We start from the raw sequence: 14949 nt of genomic DNA on the forward strand, positions 1-14949 counted from the left end.
TATATATATATATACATTTATTTTCTATTTTATTCTATTGTTTACTACTGTTTTATTGATAACACTTTAGTATAGGGACCAATTTTCACTATTAACAAGTTGCTTATTAGCATGCCTATTATTAACATATTGGCTGTTTATTAGTATTTATAAAGCTCATATTCTGCAAGACCATATTCTACATCCATAATCCTACTCCATACCTAAACTCAACTTAACTACCTATTAAGCAGCAAATTATGAGTTTATTTAGGCGTGTTTAATGGTTTGTTAATTGCGAGAATTAGACCTTAAAATAAAGTGTGACCGTTTTATTCTATAATTTAATTCTAATTAATTTAGTTTATTCAGTTTAATACATTTTTGAATATCTAAATAAGAATCTTGAATCTCAGATTTTCTGTGTGGCCTCAGACATGTAACTGTTAAGGTCTTAAAGAGAATATTCTAAGTAAAGCCCCGTTCACACCAAGAGCGATAACTATAAAGATAACGATATTAGCGTCCACACCAGCGAACGATGTCGTCTGTTTAGTCTAAGCGCACATGCGACTGCCGCTTTAAATTCTTGAGCTCGTTACAGGAGGATGGATTCTGATTGGCTGTCAGTGTTTTATCGTTCATCAGCTGGGGAAAATATCGTTTTGAAAGTGATGACAACGATATCGTTCCTCTGTATTGTTATCGTTATAGTTGTGGTGTGAACTATGCTATTCTTTAATATTGAGAACGACTTTTAGAACTATATCTTTATCGTTATCTTTATAGTTATCGTGCTTGGTGTGAACGGGCCTTAATGCCAGAAATTGTCAGTTACTTATAAAATTACAAATGATAACTAATGTCATGTTTCACCCTTCAGCTGACTATAAAGAGAGCTTCAACACCATTGGCAACATCGAAGAAATCGCTTACAATGCTGTGTCCTTCACCTGGGACGTCAATGAGGAGGCAAAGGTGAGGCTTCAGCTTGGATTCTCAGAGTTGTTACTGGAATCTGACGTTTGCTGTGTGCAAGCTGAAGATGTTTGATAACAGCCGTTGAGCCTGAGGAGACATTACAGCTCCCTTCTCCTCCTCTTCCCTGCAGCATCCTATTCACTGTCAGGAGGATTCTTCCTTCTTAGTTCCAGTACTTAACAAGCTTACTTTAAGTGCACACTTAAGGGAGGAGGTCCACCCAGTGCTCATCGTCAATATTTGCCTTTAAAACTAGGCTTTTGAAGTAGCCTGATGTGTCACTGTAATAGCCAGTGGAAAACTTAATAGCAAATTCCCTACCTCTGGAAATTATTTTATTTTATTTTTATTTTTATGCAGTTTCCTAGTTCAGAAAATGCCTATAAAAGATAAGGTGTTTCCTGAGAATTTTTAATAAAGGGTTGCAGAAATATAAACATTTACATGCCTTCAATTTTCAGAGCCAACTGATGTATGTAGGAGGATGTTGTAAGATTTCAGCGTCACTTTGTATTTGTTCAGCCATCATTTGCTCACATGCACCCACATGCACACAGAAAGTCAGAGCCCACACTAGAGAGTTTTGTTGTGAAAGATTTGTCCGTGTGTGCAGTTGCTAACTGATTCCTGTCAGAATTGATCACGTGGCCCTGAGAACGCAAGTGGTTCTCATAACATCGAACAACAAGCTCCTCTATGAAACAACAGCTACAGGCACAGACATGAAAGGACGGGAGACCATCAGTGGGAAACTATTTTCACCTCGGGCTGAAAGATTCGCTACCTTTCATCTTTCAACAGTCGTTTTTCCAGTGTCTCTTGATATGTTGGCATAAGACAGGTTACAGTTGGGAATATTTCAAATCAATTTAGTTTTGCTTACTATTTGAATAAACCGCAGACAGCCACACAATGATAGAGTGGTTGTGTGGTTTTTGTTTAGAGTTGCCATTTAGAGATTTTAAGATTATGAACATTCAACACAGAAGATGTATTATTCACTATTAAAGGTCACAAGTCTACACAGAAGCTGGGTGGGTGTTTTTGAGGTTAAAGACAGACTAAAAAGTGCTAAAAAGATGTGTGCTTTATTCACCATTTTGCTAAAGTCTGGGAGGCCATCCAGTAATAGCTTTTTCTCCAGGACTAGTCTATTAATCGAACAGTCTGTAAAGATTTCACTACCACCTCTTATCACCACTAGCAAACAGAATTGCAAAAATAATGATTTTCAGACATGTTTCCCAAACGCTCCCTGTGTCTGCCATTGGTCGAACAGATTGACACACCTCTCCCTGAATAGTACGCCACTGGTTGAAACAATGATGCTAGTATTGGAGCATTGCAGCACATTTTTGCAGATTTTATAAGCATCTTGTGCATGCACGCCTCATTTTTAAAGCACAATGTTAAGTAAAAAAAAAAAAAAAAGGTCGCTGAGGAAATACTTCAACTTCGCGCTGTCGATCACTGGATCGGCTTTCACCGTGGACGAAGCGGAGTCCAGCCCGGGGTCATCACATGTGGTTGCCGCAGGCATCACAATATGGTAAGGGACGTAACATTTCCGTCACACGCTTGAGGAATTCGGCCAATCACAACGCACTGGATAGCTGGCCAATCAGAGCACACCTCGCTTTTTCAGACCAATGAGCTTTGTAAAAATCAACGCATTTCAGAAAGGCGGGGCATAGAGGAGAAACAATAATGTACAGTATGTGGAAAATGATGTGTTTTTTTAACCTTAAACCGCATAAACACATTTCATTACACCAAATACACAAAATGACCCCTTTAAAAAAATTAATAAATAAAAATGTGCATGATGAACATATTTGACTAGAACTTCATTCAAAAGAAACACACAGATAGACAAAAATAAGGAATGCAGGGCAGTGGAATGAGAAAAAGCAAAGTCTTGAAAAAAGTTTTAAGTTAAACTTATTTTAACTTGTGGGTCCATTAGTGCGCTGTTTTCTAGATATAAATCTTAAAAACATCCTATTTGAACAGCCCCCACTGTCCTGTTTTCTAGTTTTTAAATGCACAAACATGATGTTGTGCGAACAGCCCATTACTGCACTGTTTTCTAGGTTTTAAACACATTCTGTGTGAACTGATCCTTACTGCACCTTTTTTTTGTTGTTGTTAAATGCAAAAACATGTTCTGTATAAACAACCCTTACAGTACAGTTTTCTGTTTCTAAACTCAGAAAACGTGCCATGTGTGAACAGCCCCTTACTGCAGTGTTTTATCATTTTAAATGTACAAAGCGTTCTTGAATGGCTCACTGTACTTGTTTTGTGTTGTGTTGTGTTGTGTTGTTTTGTTTTGAATGCAAAAACGTGTTCTATGTAAAGGACCCCTACAGTACTGTTTTCTAGTTCAAAAATGGGTTCTGTGTGAATGAAGCCTCACTGTGATTTTTTTTCTAGTTTTAAATTCTGCGAGAACATTCCCTTTATAGCTGAGCAGCTTAAGTAGAAAAACTACCCCTGGCTCTTTTGTCATAAGATAATAAGACATGATTGCCTGGCCATACTTGACCTTTTCCAAGCTCAGAAATGCATGTTTTGTCAAGCTGATTTGTGTATGCATCTTGTGGTTTTTTTTTTTTTCAGGTTTTCATTACGGTGAACTGTCTGAGCACTGATTTCTCCTCACAGAAGGGAGTCAAAGGTCTTCCACTTATGATCCAGATTGACACCTACAGTTACAACAACAGGAGTAACAGACCCATTCACAGAGCCTACTCACAGATCAAGGTCTTCTGTGACAAGGTTGGTGCTGCGTCCGTGTGATTTAAGTCAAGGACCTGACTCATTTTATTTGCACAAGTTATACAATAAGTATTACAGTTTACAGTGGACATTTTCTGTTTGCCATTGCCATTTCTTGTAATAGCTGTAATGATTTGACCTTCATGAAGTGTAATTATTTTTGTATTGCAATTCATTTGATTTGTCACTGGAATGAGCTACTTTATGTACTAAACTTAGTCAATAGTGCTATTTGGTTAATGTAATTTTGATTTGTTATTTTTTTCCCTGCTGTCCTTTCCATGCATTTTATCTGTGTAACAACAACAATAGCCAGTATGATCACACAAACATCTCTTCTGTACAGGGAGCTGAGCGAAAAATTCGTGATGAGGAGAAAAAGCAGCTTCGGAAAAAGGTCAAAGGTCAGGCTGTTGGCAACCAGGGTCATGATGGTGAGAATTCTCTCAATCATCCATATGTTTGCTTATATAATACAGTGTCATTATCTATCATAAACAATTTTGCATTACAGGTTTTGACCTAATATGTGACGACTGTGACCATGTCTTCTATGAAACATGACTACGTGTGTTTCTCTGCGTCAGCTTGCTGATTTTGACTTGAGACATTTGTTTTCTTTCACTCTGTTAGGTAAGAGAGGAAGTTTTGCCACTTTAGCTCAAAAGAGGCCAGATATTACGCTCTTCAAAACTATGACAGACCTGGAGTCCCAGCCTGTCCTCTTCATACCCGATGTCCATTTGAACAACCTCCAGAGAGCCGGTCAGGTGAGGATGCATGCAGTTCTCAATGTGACGCTGAAGTTGTTAAATTGATCAGAACTAATTATTTAGGCGTAGTCTCTTAGTAATGACTAGATTGTAGTGACTGACTTAAATTATTCAAATGGATTTAATCTCTCAAAAGTCGCTGCTTATACATATTGTGAAAGCATGTGCAGTTTTAAGTCTCTATAACTTTTGTTTTTTCTTTGTTTACAGGTGTTCAGTTTTGGTGTTGAAGTAATGGAGAGTGATGGGTTAGTGCGTTTACTAAGAATGTCCTGCTTTAATTATAATACAATTACTATTGGTATTGCAATGCAATGCAAGATATGGCTTTATAATAATGGTTATGTGCTCCGTATCAGTGGACAGTAATTGACCAGTATTTAATTGCTGTCTATTTTCCCTATTTTTATTTTAAGATTACATTTGCCATCATCCAACACTCACTTAAATTAAATGTAACTTACAAACTATATGTAATAGCACTTTTGAGTTTAATCTTTAGCAAACTTGTTTAGGGTTTTATTTGTAATTTATTTAGACAAAATAATGTAAATTTTTATTATGAGCCATTTATTTTTGTTTTATTGTCTTTTTGTTCATTTAATTGTATATTCAGTATAGTAAATGTCTATTTGTATTAATTCATTCATAAAACTACATCTCATAGGAGAAATGCCTTTCAAAGTCCAGCAAGCATCAGACCAGTAGAATCAATCCAGTGTTTCGTATGCTTTGCATCTGCTTCTTGCAGTATATCTGTAGCATTGAAAGGCATTATTATAATCATAAACTTGTTTATCTGTTTCTCATGCAGTGTGGCCATGAAAAGACCATTCCGATCATCAGAGGATGATATTTCTCCACCTGCCAAATACAGCAGAGAGGAAAGGAGAGGTATGATTTACTGCATATGTGTGAAATCTACAAGTCAACAGAATATGTCCCATTCTTCTGTATTAATTCTTAATGATATTTTTCTGCAGTCCTGCTGTATGTAAGAAGAGAAACCGATGAGGTTTTTGATGCACTGATGCTAAGGTCCCCAACACTGAAAAGTTTGCTTGAGGCGGTAAGTAAAGTGTCACGCAGTACAGCACATGGGATGTACACTTTGATTCTTAACAGACAGGAGTGAATAGGTTTTATACTGCATTTAGTAGCAGATCCGATTACTTTCCATGGAATGCAACAACAGAGTCGGAAATAAGCTGCCATTCACAGAGGCTTGTCAGAAGATTTTCTGTTTGGATTAAGGTCTCTCTTATTTTTTCTTCAAGATATCAGGTAAATATTCTGTTCCTGTGGAGAAAATGACTAAAATCTATAAGAAAAGCAAGAAAGGGTGAGTAAACAGTGCTAAAAAGACTATATACTGACTGTATATAATGATTAGTATTCAATTATTTTGAATTCAAATTTCATTTTCATTCAACCACTAGTATTCTGGTCAACATGGATGACAACATTATTGAGCACTACTGCAACGAGGACGCATTCATCCTTTCCATTGACAATCAAGCGGACTGTTTCCGGGTGACTCTTACTGAAATCTAAATGTTATTGCCACAATAACACACGCTTCTACTGGGAGAACTTCTGTTACCCTGAAGCAGCACACAATTCATTCTGTGCATCTGTTTGGTTCTTGTGAGCTCTGTATTAGAAGAGGAAAACGCTTTCAGAAGTCGTCGACTTGGGAATGCACTTCAGTGGACTCGTTGAAATAAACTCTATGATGGACAGTCTGAGCAACACATAAAATGCTCTTCCAAAGCACTATAAAATGGCATGTTGATGTGATGTGCTGTCTCCCCCTTGAGGCCCAACAGTGTGGAGCCCTAAAAAAAATTGCCAGATTTTTGCATGCATTCAGTCCTTTCCTTTATCAATTCTTGCATGATATTTGAACATAAGAGATCTATATAGATACTCTTATTCTATGAAGACATTGTGTTGTAATATGCACAACAAATAGCATACATTGATGAATGCCCCAAATGCTACACTGTACTCTTTACCTTATGTGTTACATGAATGTATAGTTTACACATTGTGTTGTATCTTGATGTTTTGATGTCTTTATAAAAAAAATAACATGCCTTGTAAATATTTTTTTATGGTGCTATTTTATCAGTTGAATAAACACAGTCCAAAGAATCTTCTTGGATCTTGAATCTTCTTCACATGCGTTAATTTGGGAAACTGTTGTCCAAGCAGAAAAAGTTTTAGTCACTTATAAAACCTGCAGCAAGGGGAAAAAACCGGATGTTCACAAACTATAATCCATTATATGCACACTGCCATTCCAAAATACCATTCAGTAAGATATTTTATTTTATAATTTTTTTTAAGACATGATTTATTAAATTGATCAAATGCGACAGTAAATATTTTAGCCTTATTACAAACAACTGTCTATTCTTCAGATAGTCCAGAAAATGTTAAAGCAGTAATATTAACAACTGTTTTCAAGATACTAATAACAAATGTTTCTTGAGCAGCAAATCAGCATATTAGAATGATTTCTGAAGGATGCTGAAAATTCAGCTTCACCATCACAGAAATCAATTGTTTTAAAATAGACAGTTATTGTAATAATATTTCGAAGTATTGCAATTTAACTGTATTTTTGGTCAAATAAACGCAGCCTTGATGAGCCTTCTTTCAAAAACATTTTAAAAACGTATCAACCCTAAACTTTTATATTGTGCATGTATCATTAAGCTGCTGCCAGCTTAATTTGTATTGTAGTATTTAACAGTGAACTTGAAGTAAATAGTTATTTTAGAACGTTCTATTAGCTGTTTTATTATTTGTATGAAATTTGCATGAAATATTTATATGTCCCTGCTTTTGCTAAATAGCGGTTTTATGTTAATGATCCCCTGTCTCTGATTTTCAGAGAACTGAATTTAAAAGCACAATTTATTTCACATTTTAATATGCAAACACACCCTCTGTCTCTGTTTGATTCCCAGGCTTTAGGTGTGTGTATAATTATGCAGGCACAGGTGTCTCCATCCCAGTCTATGCATAAGAAGGTTCAGTCTTTAACCCTAGGGGTATTTGCTGGCTTTGAGTCTCATAACTGCTGATTCACTCTGGTTTCTGTTGTGCTGTGTTAGTGTTCCCCAATCAGAAACAATATGAATATTAAAACCTTTAAGCTGCATCTGACAAGCGCTCAAACAGGTTTCTGGTGGTTTCTGAGAAACAGGTCATATACCTTGACCCAGAGCTTGAGTATTACTATGCAATTCCGAAACACAACAACAAAAGCTGTCAGCTTCCTCTTTTTGAGTCCTGGCTAAACTGTATCTTTTTTTTAACACATTAATCTGAACAGGAAGCCAGGAAGGTAAATGAGTTAATTAGTTTCCCCTGGACAACAAGAAAATGTTCAATAGCTTTTTAGCAGCCATGACTTGTGTATTTGTCTATACAAAAAAATAATTTCATTAACCCACCCTGAAAATTGTTAAAAATGTGCAACTATGGCTATAATAAAATTGTAGTATCCATGTTACTAATTACCATTTGTATAACAGTTTTACTACAAATATAATGGTTAAACTATATGGTAGCAAAACCATTAATTTGTGGTTACCATGGTTTAACTATAGTAACCATGTTTTTTTTTGTTTTTGTTTTTTGTAAAACCGTTGTTCATTTTCTTAAGGATTAGTACAATGTATCTTCCTGCAAACAGATACAATACGTTTTACTGAAAAGCAGGATTGTTGCATTTCTCGCCATCGCACAGATTACCAGCCTTTAATATGGATATGGTCAAAATGTCTCATATAAAATAAAACATAATATTAAACAAAAAACACCACATTTTCTATCGCAACCAAACGGAAAACTTCACTCTTATTTTGAATTTGCCAATAAGGAAGAACTCTGAATAAAAGTGAAAGTATATCTCCTATTGAATGTATCACGATTCGAGTTTCGATGTTAGCCTAGCAGAGAGCTGTCTTGTCTTAAAATGCGTTTTTCCTCATTTAATGTAGGCTAGCATATACATATTAAAAGCGACATCTAGCAATATCATTAGCTATCTTGTCAGAAGCTGTTCGGTGATGTTTACAATCCTCGTCTTCCTTTCGTTGGTCTATGGTGAGTTTTCGATATTTATTCGTGCCCTTATATTGTTTTCAGCTGAGTTGCTTGCATATATGTGCATAGACATATTATATATTCATTTATGTAATTAGAATGTAATGTTTCACGACGTTAAAATCAATTGATGGGTCAGAATGGTCTTTTTGCTTTCGGTTTTATTTTCTGTAGTCTGGTTTTGGTAGATTTGGCGCTCCCTACTGTTTGAGTGAATGTTCTCTCGTCGCAGGGCTGGAGGGAGCAGATGTGGTCCTGTCCTGCTCTCTGATCGAGGAAGGGGGCGGGATGGGAGGCATGATGGGCGGGGCGATGTTCAAGCGCACTCCCTCCACTCTGGTCTTCAGGGATCTTGTTGGAAATGATGGTCTGTCACCAGAGCTCGTGACCCCGTATAACCCCCCTGAGACCCCTAACGCTGACGATCTCATCTTTGAGTTAACGTGTAAGTGCACTGAACCTAAAGTCAGCAATTGAATGTCTACATTAAATACATATATGTTAGAAACTCTTTCTTTCTCTGTTGTTTCTCACCCCACAGTACCATCTATTCAGATTCCTAATGCAGACTTGCTTCTTCATGCTGATTGCAATGAACAGGAAGTGGTTTGTGAGATCAGCCGTTATGTTCCTCGCGGTGCTGAGCTGGATTCCCTCCCTGCTCATTTCATTGGCTCAGTTCAGCTGGAAGGTGGCGGCATCAGCCTCACTCTGGTGCTGCAGACCCTTCACAGTGAGACAACACAATCTGACACGCAACCGCTTATGCAGAGTAAACTTAACCTGCCTCTCAGCCAATCAGGAACATTGCAGACAGAGGGTAATGTTGAAATATCTTATCTATCTATCTATCTATGGAACTTTTTGTACGCTCCCAAAACATGTGTTCTCTCGCAAAATAGTGCATTCCCCCAAGAAACTTTGTGCTTCTTGTAAAACAATTGAGCTGTCTCACAAAAATATTATGCTTCCCTGAGAAACTCTGCATTTTCTTGAAAAAGTATTCTCTCACAAAAAATTGCATTCTCAAATAAAATATTTAGGTTCTCTGACAAAACATTTGTGTTCTCTCACAAAACATTTGTGTTGTCTGACAAAACATTTGTTATCTAACTAAACATTTGTGTTCTCTAACTAAACATTTGTGTTCTCTAACAAAACATTTGTGTTCTCTAACAAAACATTTGTGTTCTCTAACTAAACATTTGTGTTCTCTAACAAAACATTTGTGTTGTCTGACAAAACATTTGTTATCTAACTAAACATTTGTGTTCTCTCACAAAACATTTGCGTCCTTTAACAAAACATTTGTGTTCAAACCTTGTTTCGAAACATTTCAAAATCTGATGGTTCACTTCTAGATTGCATTGATCAGGAGAACCCATGAACAAGTGTCTAAAGATTTTATAATGTACATTCACACTATAACACAAAGGGGAATGATAGTTAATTGTTTCTAAATGGCCTAGTTTGCCAAATTCTGCCTAAAAACATAAAACAAGCATTCCACATTAATAAAAGAAAACAAATTAAACATACACTTGAATCAGTTTGCAAATCAAAACTTTCCAGATTCTTGTTATGGAGGAGCGCTGTGTATGTTTTCTTTAACTAATCTTACTTTTTGCATTATTTGTGCAAGTAATGAAATTTTTACCATTTCCCTCCTCTCCTTCACTCTTCTCTTTTCCCAGTCGTGTTTGTGGTGTTTTCGCGTGTCCCATCCATCGTGGCTCCAATCGGGGGTGATGTGCTGTTAGACTGTGGCTTCAGACAGAAGAACTCCGTCCCTGGGCAGGATGTGGTCCTCGAGTGGCGCATACAACACAGAGGAAATGGCCGTAAAATACTTGACATGAAAGCGAGGGAAACAGAGGCAGACGTGGGACAAGATTGTAAGTGAGAAATATTCATGTATTTAAAGGAAAACGTGTTTGGATGTTAGATATCACACTATTACTGTACACTACAGTATTTGTGGATCGGGAAGGCACAAGTGCTGAAGCAGATCTTCTGGTAAGGGACGGTAATGCGTCTCTGACTCTGAGGAGGTTAAAGGTCACTGATGAGGGCACATACATCTGTACTGTCGGCTCTGGGGAGTTTCAGACTCAACAGATTGTGCAGCTGCACATCACACGTGAGTCTTTCACTGGCACACTGAGAAGGGTCAAAATTCCCTTTAATATTCTGTATAAAGATGTTTCTTCAGCTATGGACACTTTTTAGAAAATAGACTTTTGAAATACTTTCACACTCTCATTAGTTTATTTAATCTATCAAGTAACAGTAGTGGACATACATCAAAGGAGAATTCTGCCATTTTTTCCTCCTGAAAGTCATTAAAAGTCCCACCATATTATTATTTCCACCATATCTTAAATCATCGATTTTGTAACAAAGCATTCTGTGGTGGAAAATTTGCATTTCATTATTTTGATACATTTTGCATAATTTGCATTAAATTTGATTTTGTGTCTTATTTTCATCATCTCCTTGGTACGGAGCCCCTAAAAGGACATGGTGAGATAGGAGGAAAAAATATTGTTCCTTCAAAAAAGTATTTTGTTCCCCTGAGTTTTGTATTTGCTTGCAAAACTTTTGGGTTCACTTGCAAAACTTTTGTGATTGAAATAAGGTGGGAGGAAAAAGTATATTTTAGTGCTTTTGCGAGCAGATGCAAAGTTTGTTGGAGAAACGCTAAACTTTTGCGAGAGAACGCAAAATTGAAATATATATTTTTTCCTCTCATCATATTTTTTTTTACCATCACTAAGTCACTTTAGGGGCATCGTAACTTTGTAAACAAATACAAACTTTTTTCAAGTTTCGATTTTTTTTTTTTTTTTGATTAAATAATTAAATCTATTTAAAAATGTTAAAATACTTAATTCTTTGTTTAGATTATTATAATTTTAAACATAGTTTCGAATTCCTACTTTATGATGGATTTCCATAGTTTAATATTGAGTGTGTGGAGCTGGGACAAGAGTAAAACAATGAAATCTACACATAAAAGTAATATGAAAAGTAGATAAATAAATAAAGTTTCGGTCACACTTTATTTAAAGGGGTCATATGATGTTGCTAAAAAGAACATTATTTTGTGTATTTGGTGTAATGAAATGTGTTTATGCGGTTTAAGGTTAAAAAAACACATTATTTTCCACATACTGTACATTATTGTTTCTCCTCTATGCCCCGCCTTTCTGAAACGCTCGATTTTTACAAAGCTCATCGGTCTGAAAAGCGAGGTGTGCTTTGATTGGCCAGCTATCCAGTGCGTTGTGATTGGCCGAATACCTCAAGAGTGTGACGGAAATGTTACGCCCCTACCATACTGTGATGCCCTGTCCAGCCGGAGCGACGTGAAACATGAAAACCCATTATAAACGAGGCATTTGTTGCATCCAATGGGGACATAATTACTGATTATAATGACTTATACTGTCTTTTTACGCATTGCGTTGCATCGCGCCGCGTAAACATAAAACCATGTCTGCATTTGTGATCGGAGAAATGACAAACAACAAACCCTACTCTTTTATAAAGAATATCTCTTTGGATTTGAGACTTTAGTCTTTGCAACTTTACAGATCTTCTTTATGCACCAAGAGCTTGTAACACTCCAAAGAGAAAGGAAAAATTGAAATCGCATCATATGACCCCTTTAAGGTCCAGTTCTCACTATTAACTAACTTAAATAACAATGACATTTGCCTCAATAAACTTCTAATTACTAATATTATTAATATTGATATTATTATTAATAGCTAGTAAGGTAGTTGTTAAGTTTAGGTATTGGGTATTATCAACTCTCAATCAGGAAATAATAAACAAAAGGATATTCCTCGTAGCTTTAGCCATCGCCAAGAAAACTATCTTCTTGAACTGGAACTGTTCTATTGCTGTTTTTGTGTTTTGTGTTCACCGTATGTTTTGCACTCTTAATAAAAAAATAAAAAATAAAAAAAAAGTTTAAGTATTGGGTTGGATTAGGAATATGGTCATGCAGAATATGTGCTTTATAAGTACTAATAAACAGCCAATATGCTAGAAACATGAATGCTAATAAGCAACTAGTTAATAGCGAGAATTGGTCCCTATACTAAAGTGTTACCAAAGTTTCTAATGCCTTGAGCTTCATATAACTTCATGTAAATTGAAATATGTTCGTTTTAATAAAAATCCACACATGGGACATACAGTAATTGCTCAAAGTTGAAGAAACCCATAAATTGTTCTCATCCACAAATCCTTAAATTTCATTTCAAGGAAAATTGTCAAATATTCCATCCCATTTCTTCACCCAGAACCTCCTCGTATCACACTATCTGAGGAGAAACTGACATTTCAGGACACGACACCCCAGAAACTGAGCTGCCATTGTCATCGCTACTATCCTCTGGATGTGCAGGTCATATTTGATCATGTTTTGATCATGTTTTGGAGTCGGGCTCTTGGCTTGTGTCCTGACAGCCCTGTGCTCCTGTAGGTGGAGTGGTTTTCCCAGGCGTCCTCTGAAGAAGAGCCTGTCTCTTTGTCAAAAGAATCCTCCCTCTCCAGCCATCGGCAGCACAGTGATGGAACATATTCCCTCTCCTCTCACCTCACCCTACGGCCCGACAAAAACCCACCGGGGACCGTTATCACCTGTAGGGTGTCTCATCCCGCCCTAGAAACACCGAGTGTTGCCGCCCTCACTGTAGACAAACCTGAGCCACGTGAGAGATCTTTTGTTAAGTTAGCCATGATGTTTTCACAAATATGATTGATGTAAACTTAGTTTTCTCTGTTATCAACTTTCAAAGTAATTTTCATGTGCAAAATAATTTGATGTGGTATTAGTAAATCTGTTCAATTTAAACATTCATGAGGTCTGTTGATTTTTGATTTTTAATTGAACAGAAACAGCCTTCTGGACAATAGTCTTGATGTTGGCGATATCAGTGGTGTTTTTGTATCAAGCTTTCAAAGGTGCAGGTGAGTTTAGTTTTTTAAAACATGTAACTATATATAATACTAACTATATATATTACCGTTCAAACAATTTTTTTATATATAGAAATTAAGACTTTTATTCAGCAAGGATGCTTTAAATTGTGACAGTGAAGCGTGACAGTACAGATTTTTGCATTGATACATTGAAAAATATACCATTTGATATAAATGTTGTTCTTTTCAAACTATATTTATCAAAGAATCCTGAAAAAAATCTGTTTTCACCAATATATTTAACAGCATATTTAACATTGATAATGTTAAATATAATTCAATATAACTCAACAATAAGCAGCAAATCAGCTTATTCGATTGATTTCTGAAGGACACTGAAAACTGGAGTAATGACTGCTAAAAACATCTTTGCCATCACAAGAATAAATGACCTTTTACAATATATTAAAATAAAATAAAAATCTATCTCAATTATGATCTTAATGATCTTGAATCAATCAAAAATAATCTTAAGTTGTAATAATATTTTACAATATTATTACTTTCTTTCTGTATTTTTGCTGTAATAAATGCAGTTATGGTGATCAGAGTCCTTAAAAAAAAAAAAATTAATTGACCGGTAGTGTATACCAGTGTTTCCCAACCGGGGTGCCGTCTGTCGAGAGCACGGGTGCCGTGTAAAAAATCATTTTTTAATATGTTTAAATTGCTAAAATGTTCAAAAAAGCATCTGCCACAAGTTTGTTAAAATTTCCAAAGGGTGCCGCGTCTAAAGAAAGGTTGAGAAACACTGGTGTATACTATATAAGACCACAAGATGGTGAAGGGACAATGTTAAATGTATTGTTGATTATTGTTTTATCATTTTTTGTCTTTTAAGAGAATTGAGGACCAGTCTTCTGCGTGAATTCTTGGAAGGAGCCATCTTACGTTTTTTTTTTTTTTTTTTACTTCATCTGTCTGCACTGTCTTCACATGGATTTATTTTCATTCAGTCATGGTACATTTGTTTAACAGAAGTTAATGGGGTGGTTGACTGCTTTTTTTCTAGGCTTGATTGTGTTTATGGGGTGCAGTGTAACATGTCTTCATGGTTAATTTTTTTTAAAAAACGCCTTATTTTTCATATATTTTACCTTTATGGTAAGCCGCTGTCTCCATTGTCATTTGAACAGCTGGTTGACTTCCTTTTTCTATGATACCTCTCCCTCAGAAATAAGCAATGCGCTCAGATTTGTTAGCTGGCCTAGTGCGTTGTGATTCCTTAACCGCGTACTGCACGTTGTCCGGAAACTTCTCTAAAGCAGTGCAACATGGCCCCGCCCCCTTTGTTATGTTACCGGGGGCGGGGTTTATG

General features: G+C 36.2%; 2 protein-coding genes across 2 annotated transcripts in view; both read left to right on the forward strand.

Moving 5' to 3' along the window:
* The window catches only part of LOC107748679 (grainyhead-like protein 2 homolog), a 12042-nt gene extending 5381 nt beyond the window's left edge, over positions 1-6661 (forward strand). Inside the window, exons 8-16 of the mRNA XM_016563606.1 lie at positions 863-957; positions 3583-3741; positions 4088-4175; positions 4375-4511; positions 4725-4762; positions 5329-5408; positions 5498-5583; positions 5792-5856; positions 5954-6661. Of these exons, the coding sequence (XP_016419092.1) occupies positions 863-957; positions 3583-3741; positions 4088-4175; positions 4375-4511; positions 4725-4762; positions 5329-5408; positions 5498-5583; positions 5792-5856; positions 5954-6068 (863 nt within the window). The 3' untranslated portion in view covers positions 6069-6661. The remainder of the gene's footprint in view (positions 1-862; positions 958-3582; positions 3742-4087; positions 4176-4374; positions 4512-4724; positions 4763-5328; positions 5409-5497; positions 5584-5791; positions 5857-5953) is intronic.
* A 1807-nt stretch (positions 6662-8468) lies between these two features.
* LOC107749174 (tapasin-related protein-like) lies at positions 8469-14588 on the forward strand. Its single transcript, XM_016564278.1, has 9 exons — positions 8469-8636; positions 8869-9081; positions 9178-9456; positions 10331-10531; positions 10609-10776; positions 12950-13053; positions 13132-13360; positions 13545-13619; positions 14473-14588. Exons 1-9 carry the CDS (start codon positions 8600-8602, stop codon positions 14478-14480), a joined length of 1314 nt encoding a protein of 437 aa, XP_016419764.1. The 5' UTR covers positions 8469-8599; the 3' UTR covers positions 14481-14588.
* Positions 14589-14949: the final 361 nt, after the last annotated feature.

Source organism: Sinocyclocheilus rhinocerous, unplaced genomic scaffold (assembly GCF_001515625.1).
Source record: "Sinocyclocheilus rhinocerous isolate Xijiao unplaced genomic scaffold, SAMN03320098_v1.1 scaffold491, whole genome shotgun sequence".
NCBI lineage: Eukaryota > Metazoa > Chordata > Actinopteri > Cypriniformes > Cyprinidae > Sinocyclocheilus > Sinocyclocheilus rhinocerous.